General features: G+C 50.4%; 1 protein-coding gene across 1 annotated transcript; it reads left to right on the top strand.

The window, feature by feature from the left end:
* Positions 1–1,922: 1,922 nt before the first annotated feature.
* On the top strand, positions 1,923–16,249 carry UNC5CL (unc-5 family C-terminal like). The gene is made up of 9 exons (XM_005896429.3): positions 1,923–2,410; positions 7,560–7,994; positions 8,525–8,825; positions 9,550–9,812; positions 10,499–10,600; positions 10,852–10,919; positions 11,770–11,870; positions 12,026–12,139; positions 14,135–16,249. Exons 2-9 carry the CDS (start codon positions 7,610–7,612, stop codon positions 14,355–14,357), a joined length of 1,557 nt encoding a protein of 518 aa, XP_005896491.2. The 5' UTR covers positions 1,923–2,410; positions 7,560–7,609; the 3' UTR covers positions 14,358–16,249.
* Positions 16,250–22,820: the final 6,571 nt, after the last annotated feature.

Genomic DNA, 22,820 nt, shown 5'->3' on the forward strand with positions numbered 1-22,820 from the left:
ACCCTCTCCTGTTAATGGCCCATGAACATGTCCTGGAGGTTCTGGGGACAGGGCTGACCAGCCTGCTGGCCTGTGCGTCTTTCTATTTATTCTCTGCTTCTCACTGTCTGTTTCTTCACCTTCTGCCTCCTGTCTCTCTATCATTTCCAGTTTTCTATCCAGTGTTGGAGGTCTCCCCGCTCCCACCACCCCCAATGCTTTTTTCCAGTTCTCCTCCAACTGCTGGTGCCTCCTTATTTATTCCCAGGCCTGTGTTTCCCCTTACCTCAGGCAGCACACCTCCCAGACTGAGTGCCAGTGATGTGTGATGTGAGGAAGGCAGAGGAGGGTGGGGACAGGGAGCAGGGTGGAGCGGGGCTCCCTTCTCCAGTGACAAGGGTGATGACGTTAGCTGGGGAGTCCAGGTTGCTGCCTGCATGGACCCTCCTCTCAGCAGAGGGTCCCCTGGTCTACTAGACCCAGTCTCTGGAGGGGCCTGCCCCCTTGATGGAACTATTGAGGCATTGGTGCTGTGCAACCCGAACCTCCTGAGACAGCTGAGCCCCAGGCTGCCAGGCTTCTGATGCCTGGCATCGTGGTCTCTGCCTTGCACGAACCAGCTTTGTGTCCGTAGGGTAGCAGGGACCCTCAGATGTAACTGGGGCTGTCCCCAGTGAAACAAGCCCCAGCTTTGGAAATGATCTCATAAGACATAGCCCCTCGTTATTGACTGCTAGCTCGCATGGCCCATTCTGACTTGGAATTGAACTTGCCAGATGTTTCACAAGCCCCTGGAATCTCATGACTCAGAGAAAAAGGCAGCCACCTGTGTGTCTCAGAGCTTTGTTCAGCAAAGACCAACCGCTCCCCTCTTCATCCCCCAAAGTCCTGAGCATCTCTTTCTTGCTTGTGCTTTAGACAGGCGGTCCTCTCCCCAGGTTGGCTACTCTCCACCCTTCCTTTGCCCCATCTCTCCACCCTGGGGACCTGGGCACCCCTGGGAGGTATCTATCCCCTCCTCCCAGGGAAGGCGGCGCAGGGGTGGGGGTTGCAGTTTGGGACAAGAAGCTAGAGAATCATTAGCTAAGATGAAAGCGGCAGGAGTTACTCATTTTCTACGGGCGATGATCAATGTGGGGCTGGGAGAGACCTCCGCTGCAGGAGGCCAGACCATGGTGACAGGTTACCACTTCTGAGTAACCATGCCGTGGTGTGCGCTTTATATTTATTAGCTTAATAATGACCATCTTTATCCCTCTCAAGGTAAATATTATCATGTGCTTTTGACGGGCCAGGAAGTGAGGCTCAGAAAGGTTGAACAACTGACCTGTGATTACACAGTCAGCAAGTGGGTCACCGGGTTCAGTGTTGGCAGTCTGGATCCAAAAATGCTTCCTCTTTCCTCTCAGGTGGCCCACTCTTTCGCCCAGGTCTTTATTAAACACCTACTTTGGACTGATTGGGCTCTACCTAGAGCTGAAGATATGGAGCAGATGGCTGGAAAAACCTCCTTCTGTGAAGGGAGCTTTCATCACAGTGGCAGAGTGACAAAGGAAGGACCAGGCTGGCAAACATCCAGAGTGGCAGCAACCCTGTAGGCAGTAGAAAGAGCCCTCGCTAGGGAGCGGATACGGTTGTGCCCCAATGCCACCAGCAACTGTCATATCTGTGCAGGAAGTGGTTAGAACTAGGCATTGTCTAAGCTCAGCAGTAAAGAATCCACCTGCAAAGCAGATGTGAGTTTGATCCCCGGGTTGGTAAGACCCCCCTGGAGAAGGAAATGGCAACCCACTCCAGTATTCTTGCCTGGGAAATCCCATGGACAGAGGAGCCTGGTGGGCTACAGTCCATGGGGTCACAAGAGTTGGGCACGACTCAGCAACTAAGACACTACAAAGCACCCTGGGCAGGCCCACAGTGCCATCACCTGGGGGCTTCTAAGATAGAGAATCCCAGGCCCCACCTTAGACCAATGGGATCAGAACCTGCATTCTAACAAGGTCCCTCAGACGGTTCATGTACACATTACAATTTGAGAAGCCCTGGTTAGGGTTCCTCCTACCTTGCACTGTTGCAGCAGCCACTGACCAGCAGAGGGCAGTCTAGAGAAGCCTCACCTTGTACCCAGGTTGTCTCCCTCTGTCCCTCCCTTCCAGATCTAGACGGTAAGTTCACGGACTTCTAGGATCCTCCCTCACCTCGTCTGGACTTTGCCAGCATACAGGACAGACTCCCCACCCCTCTTTGGGGCGGCCGGGAGGCAGGACTGCCAGGAAGTGGGAAGCGCCAGGCCACTCCTGCCTGAATTCCCCGCCCACCTGCACTTGTCTGCTGGCTTGGTGACTGAGTCTGGCTGACTTCTCTGTTTCTCAGAGAAGGAACTGCTGTTCCTGGACAAGCCGGCAGCCTCTGGGGTCACCTACACGGTAAGGTGAGCACCCCCTGGGGCAGCTGGGGGTGGGCTGAGCATTAAGATGGGGCTACCTGGGGCCCTGGGGAGGGGCCAGGCCAGCTCAGGTGAGGCTGGCAGGTGTGGACACCTGGTGCTGGAGGAGAGAGAAGGAAGGGGCTTGGCAGAGGGCCACAGCCCAGTGGGTGTGAGGACTGGGGGAGGCACTTGGTGAATGCAGCCCATGACTTAGTCTGGGACTCACTATCCTGGTACATGGTTTACGTATAATTGGAGATCTTTCAGCAGTAGACCCAATAAGAAGCAGTGATGTGGGAGAAGGGTTGAGAGTTTCCTTAAAGAATATGAGCAGAACTTTGCAGCAGGAGCCTGGATCCTTGTGCTGGAGGAAGCAACTCCCTAGGGACAGGTGATGGTGCATCCTAAAAGACTCTCATCTTGGGAAAGTGCTACCCAGGATGATCCAGAGTCTGGGGCAGGACATACTGGAGAGCTGGGTACCAAAGGGTCAGCCATGGGGTTGAGAGGGTCCAGTCTGCAGGTACCAGGCTGTTATGCTATATATTCGGGACCCTTTCCCTTCCTGGGGGCAAAGAGAAGGATGGGGTGAGGACCAACGCAGCCTGGAGAGCTGTCAGCCTGGCAGAAAGGGGGCTGAGAGGAGGGAGGAGTTACCTGCTCCAGGCCAGGTAATGAATTGGCTCCTGTGAGAGGCCCTCTAGGTTAGAAGGTAGGACAAGGGGACTCTGCTGCACCACCCAATGGAGTGGAGGGGATTTGGACTCTGGTCTTTGGAGGCCCTGGAAAAGCTGTTGCTATAGAAACAGAGTGAGCCCCTCCTTTCTTTCCCTACAGCTGGCCCATCTCCTACTGCTGGTGCCTCGGTGAGCATCACTTGCTGCGGCACCAAGGATGTGCCTTTAGTTCCTTATGTTTGTTTTTCCTTCTATTTATTTTCATTTCTTTCTCTTTCAACTTCAACTCCTCTAGAAGTGAAAAGGAAGAGACCTCGGGGAAAAAGAAGGGGCAGGGAGAGAAAGGGAGTGTTTCTGGAAGCTCTTGTCATCCTTGCTCATTCTTCCCTTCTGCCTTCAGTTGTAGCTTAATAATCCATCCTCTGCCCTCACTGGGGGAGGAAACTTGGCTTCCTTATCTGGGAAATGAGATAAAAATAACAGCTAGCTCATAAAGCTGCTGTGAGGATCAAATGAGCTGGGCCACGTAGAGCGCCATAATACCCTGGCTCTGTGGATGTTAGCTATTATTATTACAGTTATAATTCCAATTATCTTTACTGCGGAAGGACTGCAAGGATTGAATGGGACGTAAAGGGAAGCCTGTGGCTCTGATCTGCATCTCTGCCAGATTCAGGCATCGCCAGCTCACTTACTCCACTCATGTGCCCTGCCAGGGCCACCGTCTGCAGGTTAGATGTTAAGGCCGAGGGAGCAACGTCATGCCTTCCCTTCTTGTCTATAATTTCAATGAAAACATGGGGGAAATAGATCCTACCCCAGGGCTTCATCCAAGGATACAGAGGAGCTTCAGCCCATGGCCAGGGGGAGCTGGGAAGGGGGCTTAGGTTTCACGGGTCTTGAGAAGGAAGAAAGAAGGTGGGTAAGGGTGGAGCAGGCGCTTAGGGGCACAGCCTCAGGTCGGGGTTAGGGATGTGAAGTGAAAGTGAAAGTTGCTCAGTCTTGTCCAACTCTTTGCAACCCCATGGACTATACAGTCCATGGAATTCTCCAGGCCAGAATACTGGAGTGGGTAGCCTTTGCCTTTTCCAGGGGATCTTCCTAATCCAGAGATTGAACCCAGGTCTCCCACATTGCAGGTGGTTCTTTACCAGCTGAGCCATGAGGTGTGAGTGAGGGAATAATTCACCAGTGCAGATCCTAGTGGATCAACCACAGGGACCCTGGGGACTCAGAAGGAGGATGTGGTGTCTCACAGAACTCAACCTTGGAGTAAATGAATCCCATGCTCTCAGAAGCTCCTTGAGAGCCGAGTAAGATGTCATTGTGTCAGGACAATGCCTGGGCCACAGTGGGTGCTCAGAAATTGCTCATTTGAGTGGAAATCCACACGGAGAGCATGTGATCAAGAATTACTCAGTATGGACTTCCCTGGTGGTCCAGCGGTTAAGTCTCCGAGCTCTCAATGCAGGGGACGCGTATTCGATCCCTGGGACAGGGAACTAAGATACCACATGCTATGCGGAATGGCCAAGAAAAATAAAAAATAAAGTTACTTAGTATGGTGGGAGGATGGTGGTCAGGGAGGCGAAACAGTCAAGGGCTGGTGAGTGGGGGCTGGCAGGGGGCACTATTAAGCAAGAGTGGTCCAGGTGAGAGAAGGAGCAGAGGGGGACAGCGTGAAGCAGAGGATAGCAGGAACAAAGGCCGAAGCTTAGACTTCACCAGGTGTGCAGAGCCCAGTCTTGCCGAGGGTGGAAATTAAGGGAGGAAGAGGATAAGTCGGAGGAGAAGACCTGGGAAAGAGCTGGCATCTTTTAAAAAAATTATCTGTTTGTTTATTTGGCTGCATCAGGTCTTAGCTGCAGCATGTGCCTCTGTAGTTGGGGCACTCACGCTCTCCAGTTGGGGCACGCAGGCCTAGTGGGCTCAGTGGCATGTGGGATTTTAGTTTCCCCAACCAGGGATCGAACCCAAGCCCCTGCAGTGCAAGGCAGATTCTTAACCACTGGACCACGAGGGAAATCCCAAGAGCTGGTATCTTTAGGGGGACGCTGCCAGACAGAGCAGGCCCCCATCTGACTCTGGGAACCTGGTGGACCTCACCTGGAGACCCTCACTTTGGGTTTTCTTTTTTCTTTCTGCTTCCACTTTTAACTTTTGTTACTCTTGTAGAAAATATATATATATATAATATATCCCTGCGAGTTACCCTCTGACCTTTCTAGCAGAAGGAGGGGCATAAATAAAACACACATATTTGGACAGGGTTTATCATCTATAAGTGATTTTCACATGATCTCATGCCATCCTCATCATCAGTCTGAGAGCCTTTTTTTCACTTTTAATAGTTTTTAAAAAGAATTACAAGATTAATAGAAAGACATGCTTGAATGTGAAAAATTCAAAGACTACAGAAAAAAGGGTTTAAGAAAATAGAAAGTCCTCTTTCACATCTTCCAGCTCCCCCAATTTCTCATCTCTTTCAGTAACAACCAATAGGAATAGTTTGGAGTGTGTCCTCCCAGACTTGTATGTCCAAGGCAGGAATCACTAGAACATGTTGCTGCTGAGTCCTTGAAGTAGACAGAATATCAGTTGCAGTGTGCTGTGAGTGTAAAATACACACGGACTTCAAAGACTTGTAATGAAAAAAGAATGTAAAATATTGCAATAAATTTACATTGATTACCTGTCAACATGATATTATTTTGAATATATTGGGTTACGTAAAATATATTAAAAATTAATTTCTCCTGGCTCTTTTTACTTTATTTAAATGTAGACTGTAGAAAGTGTAAAAGCACATCTGTGGCTCACATTATATTTTTTATTACACAGTTCTGCTCCAGACCTTTCTCTATCACTTATATGCATGCATGCATGCTGTTAAGTCACTTCAGTTGTGTCCGACTCTGTGCAACCCTATAGCCTGTAGCCTGCTACACTCTTCTGTCCATGGGATTCTTCAGGCAAGAACACTGGAGTGGGTTTCCATGCCCTCTTCCAGGGGATCTTCCCAACCCAGGGATCGAACTTGTGTCTCTTATGTCTCTTGCATTGGCAGGCAGGTTCTTTACCACCTGGGAAGCCCATCACTTACATATGCTGCTGCTGCTGCTAAGTCACTTCAGTCGTGTCCATGGCAGCCCACCAGGCTCCCCCATCTCTGGGATTCTCCAGGCAAGAATACTGGAGTCGGTTGCCATTTCCTTCTCCAATGCATGAAAGTGAAAAGTGAAAGGGAAGTCGCTCAGTTGTGTCTGACTCTTTGTGACCCCATGGACTGCAGCCTACCAGGCTCCTCCGTCCATGGGATTTTCCAGGCAAGAGTACCGGAGTGGGGTGCCATTGCCTTCTCCTCACTTACATATGCACACTAATAAATATATACCTACACTTCATCTAGTTTTGCTATCTACATTAATGAGATCAGAGGATGTGTAGCCCTTTGTGACTTCATTTTCTATTAAAAAAATCCTTTTTGCATGTATATGTCTTTTTTGACATGTATACACTGCTCTATTTATTTTTTATTTATTCGTGTATTTATTTCTGGCTGTGCTGGGTCTTCATTGCTGTGCTTGGGCTTTCGCTAGTTGTGGAGCCCGGGAGATGCTCCAGCTGCTGTGCACAGGCTTCTCATTGCAGTGGCTTCTCTGGTTTCTGAGCACAGGCTGTAGGTGCACGGGCTTCAGTGGTTGTGGTGCAAGGGCTCATTCGTTGCAGCTGAGGGCTCTAGAGCTTGAGCTCAGGATCTTCTTGGATCAGGGATCAAACTCATGTCCCCTGCATTGGCAGGCAGATTCTTACCCACTGTGCCACCAGCAAAGTCCTTGCTTTTCTATTTTAAGACTTTCCTCCATCGGCCCATGGGCTTCCCTGGTGGCTCAGAGGGTAAAGCATCTGCCTGCAATGCAGGATACCTGGGTTTGATCCCTGAGTCAGGAAGATCCCCTGGAGAAGGAAATGGCACCCCACTCCAGCACTCTTGCCTGGAAAATCTCATGGACAGATAAGCCTGGTCGACTACAGTCCATGGGATTCCAAAGAGTCGGACACGACTGAGCAACTTCACTTTCTTTCTTTCACTTTCTGTCGGCCCACGGAGATCAAGGGCTCTATTTAGACAGAGGTAGGGTACATTAAACAATAGGACAAGCTCACTCAGGCAGTGACCAAGGTGGCATGTGAACTCACAACTCCTAACTCCAAACCCAAGGTCTTTCTGTCTAGTGAGAGGTGAAATTAATTAGGTCATGGGGAGTCACGGCAGGTTCTTGAGGGAGAGAGAGGGAAAGAGAGAGACAGAGGGAGGGAGGGAGAGATAGGTGAAGTTCTGTTTAGGAAATTGATCTGACCGGGGTGCGTGGGGTATGCTGGGATGAAGACAGTTTGCTCCCTCCTCACTGCAGTCACTTAGAAGCCAGGTCTTAGCCTCCGACGGCTCACCTGACACTGACTCTCTCTCCCAGGCCCTTGGCCTCGGGTGCAGGGCAACCGGCAGCATCAAGCGACCAGGCGGATGTGCTCCTATGAGAGTTCCTTCCAGCCCGCCCAGTTCCTACTGCTGGTGGGGGTTCCGCTGGCGAGCGCAGTGCTCCTGGTCCAGTGCCTTCGATGGCGCTGTCCTCGCCGGCTGCTGGGTTCCTGCTGGAAGCTGGAGAGCCAAGAGGAGCCAGCGCCCCCTCCCACTCCCCTACCGGAAGATGAGTCCTCCAGGGCAGGCCTGCCAGCCACGCTGCAGGAGGTGGCCACCTTCTATCAGGAACTGCACACACCCACCCAAGGCCAGACCGTCATCCGGCAGCTGATGCACAAACTGTTGGTGTTTTCCGCTCGAGAGGTGGACCACCGCGGCGGCTGCCTGATGCTCCAGGATACGGGCATTTCCCTGCTCATCCCGCCAGGTAACAGCACCCAGCTCCCTTCTCAGCCTACAGCTGTTCATGTTACGTATTAGACAGGGGCGCCAACCCCGAGAGAGCGCCATTCAGGTATACCTTCATAATTTTGAAAATTGTATGTTTCGTGTACGTCTTTCTTGACTCCAAAGATGGATATACGACACATTTTTATGACAGTTTCGTGGCAGGTGGAGGCAAAGGGCCTTGTTCTAATGAACAGTCTGTTACGACAGTTCTCCCCAAAAGGGAAGTAAAGTGTCTGGAGGAAGAGCCTCCAGACACTTGCAAATTCACACAAAGGCCTGAGTGAGCTCGCAGCATCCCTCAGAGGAGGGGGACGACTTGCTCGAGGTTCCATCCCAAGTCAGTCACCACCCTCTTGTTCTCCTCCACACTGCCCCCCACCCCATGTGCCCTGCGGTGCCCCCTCTCCTGGGCTCCCGGCCCACCTCCTCTCCCTTTCTGGCTGGACCTCCTCTGCAGCAGGGGTGTGCCTGCCTGCCAGGCCCCCCTCAGCTCTCCGTCCTCCCCAGGTGCTGTGTCCATGGGCCGCCAGGAGCGGGTGTCGTTGACCCTGGTGTGGGACCTGACGGATGCCCCCTCGCTGTCCCGGGCTCAGGGACTGGTGAGCCCCGTGGTGGCGTGTGGCCCCCACGGGGCCTCCTTCCTGAAGCCCTGCACCCTCACCTTCAAGCACTGTGCCCAGCAGCCCAGCCAGGCCCGCGCCTACAGCAGCAACACTGCCCTGCTGGACGCCAAGGCCTGGAAGCCGCTGGGGCGGCCGGGGGACCACACCTCCCGGGATGAATGTCGCATCCACCTCTCCCACTTCAGGTGGGTGCCCGCCCGTGGGCCTGGACTTCCCGCCCCCCTCTCTCTGCCTGCCTTGTCCTCACCTCTCTGCGGGGACTGCCTCTTATTCTGTCCAAGCTGGCCTGCAAAGCCCGTATCCCCCATCCTTCCCCACTTCCTCTGTCCCAGTGCCTATGGCTGCTTATCTTGCTCCCACCCCATCCAGGACTGTGCATCCCCCCATGGTCCCTCTGTCTGTCTAGAAAGTCTGGCTCAGCCCCAGTCGTCTGTCTAGAGGGGCCTGTCCCATCTTCACCTCTGTCTCTAATATTGTCTGTCCCTTCCCTGTGCCCTGGCTCAGGACTGTCTCCCCGCTGTCTAGGGCATGTTGCCCCGCTCCAGTTCTCTAAGATTCCACCCCATGTCATGTCTGTCCTTAGCTCTGTCCTTCTAGGATCTTAGATCCTCTGCCTCCCAGTCTCCTTGCCACCCATGACCAGAGCAGGGCCATGCATGGTGGCCCGAAGCTCAGCTTCCATCTTTCCTACACTGACACAGTGACAGTCACTGACATGACTCACATTCCGTCCCTCTAGCCAACCCCTCCACCCTAGTTCTTCCCTACATGGCCTGGAATGTTCTCCTTTCCTCTCCGGAGGCCCCCACAGAGGCCCCTGGTGTGGTGGGAACCGGGTGGCAGGTGGGCTGGTGTCCCGGCCTCCCCGGTCCCATCGCACGTGGTCCCTGCCACCGTCTCTCTCTGCAGCCTCTACACCTGTGTGCTGGAGGCGCCGGTGGGCCGGGAAGCCCGAAAGTGGCTGCAGCTGGCCCTGTTCTGCTCGCCGCTGGCCCCGGGGCAGTCCCACCTGCAGCTGCGTGTCTACTTCCTCAACAACACGCCCTGTGCCCTGCAGTGGGCCGTGACCAATGAGCAGCCACACGGTGGACGCCTGCGCGGGCCCTGCCAGCTCTTTGACTTCACCGGGGCCCGAGGGGACCAGTGCCTGAAACTCAAATACATCTCAGAGGGTGAGGGACGCCGGGCCGGGGGACAGGGCATCTGGGAGCCCCATGGAGGGAGGGGTCTGGACCTTCTCTGAGGTGGAAATCTGGGTACCTCAAGTTTCTTTTTGAGACTTCTGGGCATGCAGCAGCCTTGGGGGGCCGGAGTGGGGTTTGCTTCTGGCTCCTCCTGCTGCCTCCTGGAGCCCCAGGCTTTGCTCAATACCTCCCTCTGCAGCACTCAGCCCTGGTCCCTCCGTGGGAGGGCAGATGATGCTAGTGGGCAGCGGGAGAAGATGTGTTGCCTCCACAGGGGCAGGGAGGGATGAGAAGGCTTCTATGGTCCTGCCTGGTTGAAGCCCACGTCAGAGGAGGAGGCCCAGTCTTTTCCACCTTCGTTCCTTTGTGCGTTGGCTGCAGGAATTGTCCATGGGGCCAAGGGTGTGGTTGTGTGGGTGTGGACAGGGTGCGCAATGGTGCTGCTTCTAGAGGATGGGAGGGTGTGGGTTGGATGGGAAGGTGGAGGGGCGGAGGGGTGGGTCTGTGTGCTGGTAGAAGGAAGACCACTCACAGGGTCCCCGCCCAGGCCCTGGGACCCGCCACCGACTGAGTCACCCTCCAGCCTTTGCTCCTGCCCTGCCCCTCCCCTCGGCTCCTGCCCTTACCTCCCCTTAAACGAAGGTCACCCTTCTGAGGCCCTTTCCTCTCTGCAGGTTGGGAGAACGTGGACGACAGCAGCTGTCAGCTCGTGCCACATCTGCACATCTGGCACGGGAAGTGCCCCTTCCGCTCCTTCTGCTTCCGCAGAAAAGCAGGTAGCCCGGGAGCCCCGTGTCCCCCTCCTTCCCTCCCCTCTCCCCTCCTGGTCACCCTGGAGCCCTGCAGCGCTTCATTCGGCCACGCGTGCAGAGATAGGGCCACAGCAGATCTTCGCAGAGAGAAAGATGGGGTGGCCGGCACAGCTGCTTCCGAGTTCCAAAGTCTTGCTGTGGAAGTCTATTTTGCTGTCCTGCTCTCCTCTTCTGGGCCTGTTCCTCCCTCACCTGCTACGTCTCCTTTTTTGTAGCCAAAGACAACGAGGACTGCTCTGCGCTGACCAATGAGATCATCGTCACGATGCACACCTTCCAGGATGTGGGTTGGAGCGGAGGGACTGAGGAAGGGCAGGGCTGGGGGAGTGGCGGACGAGGTAGGCCAGGGTCTAGTGTGCAGCAAGTATGGCTGTGATCACACAGTCAAGAGGTAAAGAGGGCATTCTTCCAGGGGCAGAGACTGTCTGGCCTCCAAGTGACGCTCCATCTTTGACTCTCCTGTCCATCCATGGGTGAATCCTGCCAGAGGGTAAAAGAACCAGACCCTACATGAACCCTGTGGGGGTTTCTTTCAACCTGGAGGAACTTGGGCATCAGAGAGAAGTGCTTCCTTTCTGGACAGATTGTCTGCATCTGGGAGACAGTGCTGTGTATCTTCAGGTGGAGAGTGACCCAGGAGGAAGAGGGGCTTGAGTAGGTGGGATGGAAATGAGAGATCCCGGCCTCCTGCGGGAAGACACGAAGAAATCAGGGGAATCTTTGGGAAACCATGTGGCATCTTATTGGAGACTAGGCAGATACCCCTCAAGGTATCCTTCGGGAAGGAGGAACCAAGGAGAAGAGCAATGGAGGAAAGGGCACATATGCCTGAGCTCAGCATTTCTATTGTTAGATGACCTCCCCTGCTCTTGACCCCACTCAGCACTTCTCCTGGTGCCCTAGGATGTACCTCGTTTGGTCTTCATGTCCCAGGTCCCAAAGAGCTCAGTCAGCAAACTCAAGGCCGAGGGCTCTGGGGTCGGGGAAGCAGAGGGTAGAGGGTGTTGGTTAGGGTGGGGCTGTGTCTCCTGGCTGAAGCAGAGATGGGAGCAATGGAGGTGGGTGCCCTGGCTTTTTGCTCAAGGGACGTCTCATGATCCCTAAGTGTGTTCCCTGCCCCTCTGTTGGCTCAGGGCTTGGAGACCAAGTACATGGAAATCCTCAGGTTCCAGGCATCGGAGGAGGAATCCTGGGCAGCCCCACCCCCAGTCACCCAGCCACCCCCCTGCAATAGGTGAGGTGGGGATTGCTTGGGCTGCTGTAGGGGGTGCGGGATGTTTGGGATTGCTGTTCCTGGGCTTGCAGGGTGAGCACGACATTGAGGTGTCTGTGGAGCCAGGCTGGGCCTTTTGATTCTCCCCTTCAAGGACACCCTTTCCTCTACCTCAGGCTGCCCCCAGAGCTCTTTGAGCAGCTGCAGATGTTATTGGAGCCAAACAGCATCACTGGCAATGACTGGCGGCGACTGGCCTCCCACCTGGGGCTCTGCGGTATGAAAATCCGGTAAGAGGGATAAGGTCTGCACGTGGGAGCAGAGGGTGGACTGGTGGGGGGTTCTCAGGACCCCTTGGAGACTGGACCATTCACATAAGAGTGACTTAAAAGTCAGAGAATGGCTACTCCCCACCCTACTTCCCAGAAGAGAATTGATTTCATTGGCAATGATCTCACTGGTTTGGGTCCAGCACTCCTTGTTGTCATGGCTTCAAAGAGAAGAGGACATGACAGGTGAGAGAGGAAAAAGCCAGGGGAGAGGACCAGGGGAAGTCAAAGGGACTCCATAGGAAGGTTCTGGACATCTTTCTGTTTATCACTGTATTATTGGTACCTAGAGCGATGCCTGGTTCATGGCCAGTGTTCAGTACATAAATATTGTCTCAGTAAATATTTAACAATGAATCAGTTCACATGTAAGTCACTGGTACATACTGAGTGCTTGACATGCTGTGCCCTGTGGGGCAGAATGGAAGACTACAGGATAATGTGTGTAAAGCCTGTAGCTGAGTGCATGGCACACGTTAATTTAATAAACATTGGCAAAACAGGCAGTGCAGCTATGGTCTCTGTGAAGAGAGATGAGTAGACCAATTCTGAGCTGAGTCCAGCACTCAGATGATGACAACAGTGGTCAAAGACCGCACCCAGGAGATGGGATGAGAGCTGGATCCTTAAAACAAGGTAGATTTAAAAATCACCCACTTAAAAGACTTCCCTGGTGGTTCAGTGGTTAAGACTCTGTGCTTCCACTGCAGGGGGTGTGGGTTCAACCCCTGGCTAGGGAATTAAGATTCTGCATGCCATAGAGTGTGGCATAAATAAATAAATAAAAATTCTCCCTCAAAAGCAAAAAAATAAAACCACTCTTTTATTAAACATTTATCAAGTACCTACTAAGTCCTGGAAAAGCTATACTAAGCATTGGGATACAGAATGAATAAAATATGGTCCCAACACCAGGGAGGTCACTCTATACTAAGGGATACAGAGAGCTTAAAAAAATCAAGGTATGTGTTCCTTTGACATTATTTTTATGTACCCAATATTGTGAGGCAAGTTGAAAACAGGTATGAAATGGCTAAAGAGAATAATGAAGACTTAGGTCAATTACAGTTGACCTGCACAATGTAGAGGTTAGAGGGGTGACCCTCCATGCAGTTGAAATCCTAGTGTAACATACAGCTCCCCTCCACGTCCACAGTTCAGCCTCCACAGATCCAACCAGGGACCATGTAGTACTGTAATATTTACTGTTGGAAAAAATCTGCATGTAAGTGGACTCACACAGCTCAAAGCGGTGATGTTCGAGAGTCAACTAAATATCTCAATTACATAAAAAAGAATAATAAAGCTGGACTAAGGGGTGCAGAATGGTCTCCTCCACCTGAGGTGGGAACAAGGGCTTCAGGTGGTAGGGAAGTAGGGGATCAACTTGGGGAGGGGGGCAGAGGGTCAACTGCAGATCTGATATGCTTAAGGTGGGAAGGAAGGTTCAGGATGGGAGCCGGAGAAAAGGTCAGAAAAACAGGGCAAGGCCAAATGGTGGGTGGGCAGGGAAGTCAGGAGAGTGGGCTTGGTTAGCCGGTGAAAGAGACTCTGGAGGGGTTTTTGAGCAGGGGAGGGCCATGGGTAGGAGGAACTATTTGCCTGGTGGTGGGCAGGATGTGGCCTGGGAGAGATGGAGGGTGGGGAGTGTTCGCGGTGGGGGTAGGGCGCAGAGAAGGCAAACACAGAACATTGCAGCTGGATATTCTCAGAGGTCTTCTCATCCAAGCCCTGGTGTGAGAAAAGAGGAGGCTGAAGCCTAGAGAGGAGCAGACTTTGAGCCAGTGCAATCTCAGATGTGACCCAGGCAATCTCTGATTTCAAAGTCCTGGGTCCTCCCACCACCTAGAGTGCCCTGAAAGAAGGCATGATGAGGGCCAGAGCTGGGGGGAGGTGGGTGGTGATCTCAACGCAGGGCCCCCTCCCTCCTCTCACCCTGGCCCCGCTCCCGGCCAGGTTCATGTCCTGTCAGCGCAGCCCCGCGGCAGCCATCCTGGAGCTATTTGAGGAGCAGAATGGCAGCCTCCAGGAGCTGCACTACCTCATGACCCTCATGGAGCGGCTGGACTGCGCCTCCGTTATCCAGAACTACCTGAACGGGACGCAAAGCGGCAGCCCACCCCGGCTGCGCGCTGGCGCCCAGGAGAACCAGCGCCTGGAGCTGGACGAGAAGCTCTGAGCGCCCCGTTACGGCGCAGGGTGCGGCTCTGTCCCCCGGGAGGCCGTGGATGATGTGCCCCGACACCCAGGAAGAAAAACAGCTGCTCTTCCTGGCTGGACCCACCGACCTCATCAGGACCCTCGGGTGGGTCCCCCGGGGCCACAGCGAGGCCGGACGCCACTGTGAGCCCGCGCCTTTCGGGACCGCCCTTCCGGCCCGCTTCGTCCTGTGTGCAGAGCCCTTCCTGGCCGGCAGGGGGCGCAGGAGCCCAGGAGATGGCCCCAGCTTGGCTGGCCTCGGGGAAGCTGTTTAATAGACCAGTGCACTGTTAAGACTGCCCTGTTGGCACTCCTTGGGGACTGGTTAGTCCGCAGAGTATTCGCCGAGCACTTACGTGATACTCAGCATTGGACTGGGTATCATGGGAACTCCTGGAATAAATGAAGTCGGGTTTGGACCCTTGCAAAACCCCTCTGGGAAAGATTGAAGACCAGGAGAAGGGGACGACAGAGGATGAGATAGTTGGATGGCATCACCCACTCAATGGGCATGAGTTTGGGTAAACTCCGGGAGCTGGTGATGGACAGGGGGGCCTGGCATATTACAGTCCATGAGGTCCCAAAGAGTTGGACACGACTGAGCAGCTGAACTGAACTGAACTGAACTGAAACCCCTCTTGGGGGAACCAAAATGCCCTCGTAGGAGCTGAGGGCAAACGCTTGCCCTGTGGTTAGGGATATGAATGTCATATGAACTGTACCAGCATAAGGAGTTGGGAAGGGAGGGGGCCAGTATGGGCTGGAGCAGTGAGAAAGCCTTGTGGAGGATGTTGCAGAGATGGTTTGCAGAGTGGTTCAGAGACCTTCAGGTGGAGAAAGGCAGGGATGTGACTGGACTTACAGTAGGAGCCTAGCCTAATGCACGTGGGGTGCTGAGGCATCAAGGAGCCCAGCCCGGTGAGTGTGAGGCGAGGGCAGAACCAGAGTTCAAGGCCACATCTAGAGATGGGCAGTCACAGCAGCTGATCCACCTGTCTCCCCTGACTTCCTTTGTCTCTACCCTCTCATTCTTGCCTCGTCTTCCTCTCTCTCTGCCATCATCTCTGCCATGAAACATTAAAGCTGGAAAGAAACTTTCAAGATTATTATTGTTGCCCAACCTTTTAATCTCTTTATCTCGAACTGTGTGCATTTTAAGTCTCTCTGACCTCATTTTGCTGTTGCTGGCCCCTGCAGTGGCTCCATCCCTGAATCTCTTGGTCACTGCTTGTCTGAGCATCTTTTTGTTTCTGCCTAGTTACTGCACTTGCCCTTGTGTGTTTCTTTTTCTCTCTGAAACCCTCAGTCATTCCTCTCAGGCAAGTGTCTTGAGACCATGGTTAAGTATCAAGGCTACTGAAAGGCCCCTAACACCAGACTGCCCTAGGAATGGATGGGTGGGGGTTTTATCTTGCGAAAGAAGAAAGCGTTAGTCACTCGGTTGTATCTGGCTCTTTGAAACTCTATGGACTGTAGCTCCCCAGGCTCCTCTGTCCATGGAACTCTCCACACCAGAATACTGGAATGGGTGCCATTCTCTTCTCCAGGGGATCTTCCAGACGCAGGGATCAAACCCAGGTCTTCCACATTGCAGTTGGATTTATCACTGTCTGAGCCACCAGGGAAGTCCTTTATTGTGTGAGTCAGGATCCAGTTTAGGGTCAGGAGATAGAGGATAGGGATTAAAGAACATCCCATTTAGTAAACTATTTATTCAGCACCTACTGTGTGTTAGACACTGTATAGAAAATAAATCAGTAGGCTGGGTCCTGAAAGGAGAACAAAGGATTTGACTCTATTCAAGCAATTCTTTGGTTGGCAAATAGGTGCTGTTAAATTTTTCAAAAGCAGGCAAATGATCTCTCTGGCAACACTAACAATTTGCTTCTGTATTTAATTAAAAAATATTACAGCTTTTTCTATGATGAACAATATTGTATAATAAAATATGAAAATTGCCTTTCTTTGTTACTAACTGTATTTTGCTTAGATTGGTAAATTCAGATGTGGATAGAAATGATTTTACATGGTAAAGCTGTACCAATGGGAGCAGACTGGAGAGAAGTGTTTTGTAGATTGTACTGCTAGATGAATGTCGTCTGGGTCCGGAATGGTAGATAGGGAGGTTCGCTTTCCGTTCTGTTAGAAGATGCCTTCAGGTTGGGACTCTCCCACTGCCTACCACCCCACCGCCTCCCTCCTCCCCTAACCCCATCCATCCGGTTAGTCCTCCTACCCCATTGGGGGATGCCAGCTACTCTAGGCTGGTGCCTTGGCCTTCTCTGTCTTCATTTGGCTCAGGATTGACTAAGAGCGTCTTTCTCACACGGAGTCTGGTGCCCTTTCCCCCTCATCTCCTTTCGTTTCTTCCTAGTTTTCTACACCAGCCGAAGGCATCTTTGTCTTGTGTTACTCCCTACCCTGGAACAAATCACTTTAGGGGTTGTAGGTCTTGTGGAATTGTGAATAAAGGCCATGAGGGATGTGGGGGAGGGTGGTTCTAGGATGGGGGAGACTGCCTTCTGGCCTCAGCCTTAATCCTTCAGGATGGGCTCACAGTGCTGGGAAATGGAGTCTTGGAAATCTTGAAGTAGGTGGCAAGCTGCCTGATGCCTGTAGGGTGGATCTTTCCTTTCTCAAATCAAACCCAGTTGGCACATATTTACCAATACCTAAAGCCAAGAGAAGGCATGTTCCGATGGCATTGGGACACTTAGCAGTTCTAGTGCTAATTAGCTTGGCTCTTCCCTCTCTGGCTTCAGTCTCTGCACTGGGATGAAGCAACCATATTCAAGGCTCTCCAAGGGCCTCTTTGGGTTTTATGGTCCTGTGCAGAGATGGCACACTGGAGACCCAGGGAATATCCACTTGGGGATTCTTCTTTGTGTATTGCCTTTAAGTAGAGCAATTGGTCACTACTTGTGGCCTTACCTCTGGCCCTTTCCCGGTAGGTTACCTCTGGTCTCTAAAAATACCAAATATGTGACTTCTCTTATGCATGTTGTAGAAGCCCATGCCTGAACTTTCACCTGTTAGGTTAAGAGTCAGGAGGGGAATGAACTAAAGGTCACGTCCACGTCTGCAGGGTTAGAGGCTGCAGTGCCCAGAAGTAACACGCATCGTTGGCTCCCTGTCTGCCTGCAGAATGACATTCATGCGAAGGTCAGATTCAAGATGCCCCTCAGAATACTGTGAAAGCCACATACTGTGAAGCCTACATTTCCTAGTAGTCATATCAAAAAAGGTAAAAAGAAACTGATGAAGTCAGGTTTGAATAATATATTTCGTTAAACCTGGGCTTCCCTGGTAGCTCAGATAAAGAATATGACTGCAATGCAGGACACCTGGATTCAATCCCTGGGTTGGGAAGATCACCGGGAAAAGGGAATGGCAACTACTTGAGTATTCTTGCCTGGAGAATCCTATGGGCAGAGGAACCTGGTGGGCTATAGTCCATGGGGTCACAAAGAGTCAGACACAACTGAGTGACTTTCACTTCACTTCATTTAACCTAATATATCTAGGATAGTATAATTTCCATGTGTAATCAATATAAAAATTATTAATAGAATATTTTACATTTTTGTTTCACAAAGTATTTGGAAACTGGTATGTATTTTATATAAAATGTGCTAAATTTTCATTGGAAATATATGATCTGTATTTCAGTTCAGTTCAGTTGCTCAGTCGTGTCCAACTCTTTGCGACCCCATGAATTGGAAGCACGCCAGGCCTCCCTGTCCATCACCAACTCCCAGAGTTCACCCAAACTCATGTCCATCAAGTCGGTGATGCCATCCAACCATCTCATCTTCTGTTGTCTCCTTCTCCTCTTGCCCTCAATCCCTCCCAGAATCCGAGTCTTTTCCAATGAGTCAACTCTTTGCATGAGGTGACCAAAGTATTGGAGTTTCAGCTTTAGCATCAGTCCTTCTGATGAACACCCAGGACTGATCTCCTTTTGAATGGACTGGTTGGATCTCCTTGCAGTCCAAGGGACTCTCAAGAGTCTTCTCCAACACCACAGTTCAAAAGCATCAATTCTTCGGTGCTCAGCTTTCTTCACAGTCCAACTCTCACATCCATACATGACCACTGGAAAAACCATAACCTTGACTAGATGGACCTTTGTTGGCAAAGTAATGTCTCTGCTTTTGAATATGCTGTCTAGGTTGGTCATAACTTTCCTTCCAAGGAGTAAGTGTCTTTTAACTTCATGGCTGCAATCACCATCTGCAGTGATTTTGGAGCCCCCCAAAATAAAGTCTGACACTGTTTCCACTGTTTCCCCATCTATTTCCCATGAAGTGATGGGACTAGATGTCATGATGTTAGTTTTCTGAATGTTGAGCTTTAAGCCAACTTTTTCACTCTCCACTTTCACTTTCATCAAGAGGCTTTTGAGTTCCTCTTCACTTTCTGCCATAAGGGTGGTGTCATCTGCATATCTGAGGTTATTGATATTTCTCCCGGCAATCTTGATTCCAGCTTGTGCTTCCTCCAGCCCAGCGTTTCTCATGATGTACTCTGCATATAAGTTAAATAAGCAGGGTGACAATATACAGCCTTGACGTACTACTTTTCCTATTTGGAACCAGTCTGTTGTTCCTTGTCCAGTTCTAACTGTTGCTTCCTGACCTGCATATAGGTTTCTCAAGAGGCAGGTCTGTATTTAGCTTTCATAAAATTGCAGCTGAAAAAGTACATTTACATACGCAAGTTAAGTGAGCTGAAAGTTTTCCAAAAATGAAATGAAGTGTGAACTAAAAATTTTTAAACAATTAAAATAAAATGAAAATTCAGTTCCTCAGGGGCACTATCCAGATTTTTTTTTAAATTTTATTTTATTTTTAAACTTTACATAATTGTATTAGTTTTGCCAAATATCAAAATGAATCTGCCACCGGTATACATGTGTTCCCCATCCTGAACCCTCCTCCCTCCTCCCTCCCCATACCATCCCTCTGGGTCGTCCCAGTGCTCTAGCCCCAAGCATCCAGTATCGTGCATTGAACCTGGACTGGCAACTCGTTTCATACATGATATTTTACATGTTTCAATGCCGTTCTCCCAAATCTTCCCACCCTCTCCCTCTCCCATAGAGTCCATAAGACTGTTCTATACATCAGTGTCTCTTTTGCTGTCTCGTACACAGGGTTATTGTTACCATCTTTCTAAATTCCATATATATGCGTTAGTATACTGTATTGGTGTTTTCCCTTCTGGCTTACTTCACTCTGTATAATAGGCTCCAGTTTCATCCACCTCATTAGAACTGATTCAAATGAATTCTTTTTAATGGCTGAGTAATACTCCATTGTGTATATGTACCATAGCTTTCTTATCCATTCATCTGCTGATGGACATCTAGGTTGCTTCCATGTCCTGGCTATTATAAACAGTGCTGCGATGAACATTGGGGTACATGTGTCTCTTTCCCTTCTGGTTTCCTCAGTGTGTATGCCCAGCAGTGGGATTGCTGGATCATAAGGCAGTTCTATTTCCAGTTTTTTAAGGAATCTCCACACTGTTCTCCATAGTGGCTGTACTAGTTTGCATTCCCACCAACAGTGTAAGAGGGTTCCCTTTTCTCCACACCCTCTCCAGCATTTATTATTTGTAGACTTTTGGATCGCAGCCATTCTGACTGGTGTGAAATGGTATCTCATAGTGGTTTTGATTTGCATTTCTCTGATAACTATCCAGATTTTAAGGGCTTGGTAGGCATGTCTGGCTAGTGGGAACCATGATGGACAGTAAAGATCTGGATTATGGATCCAGCTGGGAATAACTTTATAGTATACTTGCCTATTCATTAATTCATCAAACATTTGTTGACACCTGCCCTGTACAAAGTGTTGGTTGTAAAAAAATCAATGAAGAAGAGCACTTTTTGTTTGTTAGAAGCTCCTGGGATGGTGGGAGTCAGAGATGAGCACTTGCCTTCTATCTCTCTCTGCACCTGACTCAAGAGGGAAGTAAGAGTTAGGTCCAGGCAGACACTGTGTTGTAAGAATGGCTCAGATGGCAGTGTGGTACTGAGGGATGGATTCAGAGTCAGGTATTCCTGGCTCACCAGCTCCAACACATCAGATTGGTTCTCAGTTGCCGACAACAAAATCCACTCTTACTGGGGATTACAGATGGGGCATTACCCTGAAGAATAAACGATCATTTGAAGGGCTGAGAAATATAATTGAAGTTAAGCTTCCAGACTGTTGCCCTAAATGGTGTGGAAGCGTCAGCCAAAGAGGAGGAAACTGATGTTACTGTGGCTGCTGCTACTGAGCACTAGAGAGCAGAATTTCAACTTTATGCAACCTCTTCTGCCACCACTTCTGCTACTTCTGAGTCAGGAACCAGATCTTACCATCACCTCTGAAAGCTGAGGCCTCTGCTGCCATCCATGTCAGCAAAAACGGAAGCTCCATGCATTTCCCACCTTTTCTTGCTAACCATTTCTGAATCAGATCTCAGGTGTGTGTGTGTCTGTATGTGTGTGTGTAGGGGGGCCATCAGGGAGTCAGAGCCCAGATCTCATGGTGAATCTTAGCTACAAAGGACTTTGGAAATTTGAATTCTGACTTTACTTTTGGGAAGAAGGGACTCCTTGTATGCAGATATCCCCAAATATGGAAAAAGCTACTCAAAGTTGATGGAAACTGTGAATCTGGCAGGTGTCCACAATAGCCAGGGTGTGGTTAATGCTGTGGCTCCAGGGAGCAAACTCTCCTCCTGAAAAGAGTCATGCCCTCAGCAGGTGTTAGCCTTATTCCCTGACTTGCAGAATCTTCTCAATAAAGCATGACTGCACACATCCCTCGGGGCATCTCTCTGATCCCTGCACAATCCAGGATCAGACTGGACACGGTTTATGAGCATGCAGCAAAAGCTTGCCAGCAATAGTGAACTGATCTACTCAACGACTTCTCCAGCCCCTCTTGCCTTCCTGTAATACAGAGGCTGAAAACTAAACTTACGCTTCCCAGACTTGCTGCAAATAGGGATCTAGATGTGCTTGTATGTGTATGTTAGTTGCTCAGCTGTGTTCCACTCTTTGCAACTCCATGGACTGTAACCAGCTAGGCTCCTCTGTCCATGGAATTCTCCAGGCAAGAATGCTGGAGTGGGTTGCCATTCCCTTCTCCAGGGGATCTTCCTGACCCAGGGATTGAACCCAGGTCTCCTGCATTGTAGGCAGATTCATTACTGTTTGAGCAAAAGGGAAGTCCTTTAGATGTGCTTAAGTTCTGCCGATCAGCTGAACTCAGGTGGGGCTTTGACTTGGTGTTGAATAATGTAATGTAGGGTGTTGAATGGGGCAAGAGGGTGGTGATTATTTTGAGGAGTGGAAGTGGTCCAGGAACCAGGAGCTGTGGCTGCACCTTCCTGACTTGGCAGCTCTCTCAGTGGCCTGATGCTGAGATGGGGTTCGGGGACTCAGGACTAGAAGTCCTACTTATCTATTCCTTCAGCCCTTCCAATGATTCCATGGACTCTCTAGACTCCATAATCTATTGCTTTCCACTTAAACTAGCTCGAGGGAGACTCTATCATGTACAACTAGGACCCCTATCCAAAATGCCCATGATTTTTTCTCTGTAAAGACTGCCTTTTATTCTGTGTTCATACCCTTTTTACTTTGCTGGTGTCAAAGGGCCTATTATCTCATGAAAGGATAATAGTGGAGATGATAGTTTTATTAAAATGTCCTTACCTGGCAAAATAAAAAGGTAGTGATCCTATGTTGATCTTCCCCTTCCCAATTTAAAAAAACAAAACAAATAAATTTATTGATCTTTGATATTCAAAAGCCGGGGAACATTCTTTTATGAGAACTGTCATCCTCGTTCATCCTTTTTAAAGCCTTGCACAGGTATGTTTATTCATCTACTCAGCACATATTTGACTACTTATTATTTGCTTAGAATCCTTCATTTATTTTCTTATCTTCAGGTAATCATTCTCACACTGGCTTTGTTCTAATCTATGCCAGTTTCTTGTAGGTAGACTGTTATGGCTGTTGACCAGAAAAAGTCTGTCATCAATACTAACTGGTTAGTGTTGTAAAGTCATAAAGACGTTAGCCTGAGGACAGGAATGTACTTTACACAAGCTTCAACCCTCAAGTGGGAATAGATTTGCTTTCCTTATTTGGAAAACATCTCCTTTATTTACTCGGAAAGATGCCATCTGAAAATTACAATAATCTGTAGGAAATGCTGAAGTGAGTATCGATGGGATTGTAAGAAAATTCCTTAGTTAGGTAGACAGGGAGATGGAAATTGCAAAGAGTCTAACACTTGATCCAGGGTGGGTAGCTGGCCATCCTGCCCCTGGGAATTCAAGAAAAATGTAAGGAGAGTGTGTGACAGAGAAGGGCACCCAGTGGCATTGGTCATCCTGAAGATCTGCCAGGAAAACCTCCATGTCTTGCTTGGGT

Source organism: Bos mutus, chromosome 23 (genome assembly GCF_027580195.1).
Source record: "Bos mutus isolate GX-2022 chromosome 23, NWIPB_WYAK_1.1, whole genome shotgun sequence".
NCBI lineage: Eukaryota > Metazoa > Chordata > Mammalia > Artiodactyla > Bovidae > Bos > Bos mutus.

Bases quoted from the DNA above. Each gene is read 5' to 3' on its own strand.
- UNC5CL (XM_005896429.3), top strand. From the start codon at position 7,610: ATGTGCTCCTATGAGAGTTCCTTCCAGCCCGCCCAGTTCCTACTGCTG. The intron at 10,920-11,769 runs GTGGGTTGGAGC...CTGTTGGCTCAG, and splicing joins CGATGCACACCTTCCAGGAT to GGCTTGGAGACCAAGTACAT. The intron at 12,140-14,134 runs GTAAGAGGGATA...GCTCCCGGCCAG, and splicing joins CTCTGCGGTATGAAAATCCG to GTTCATGTCCTGTCAGCGCA.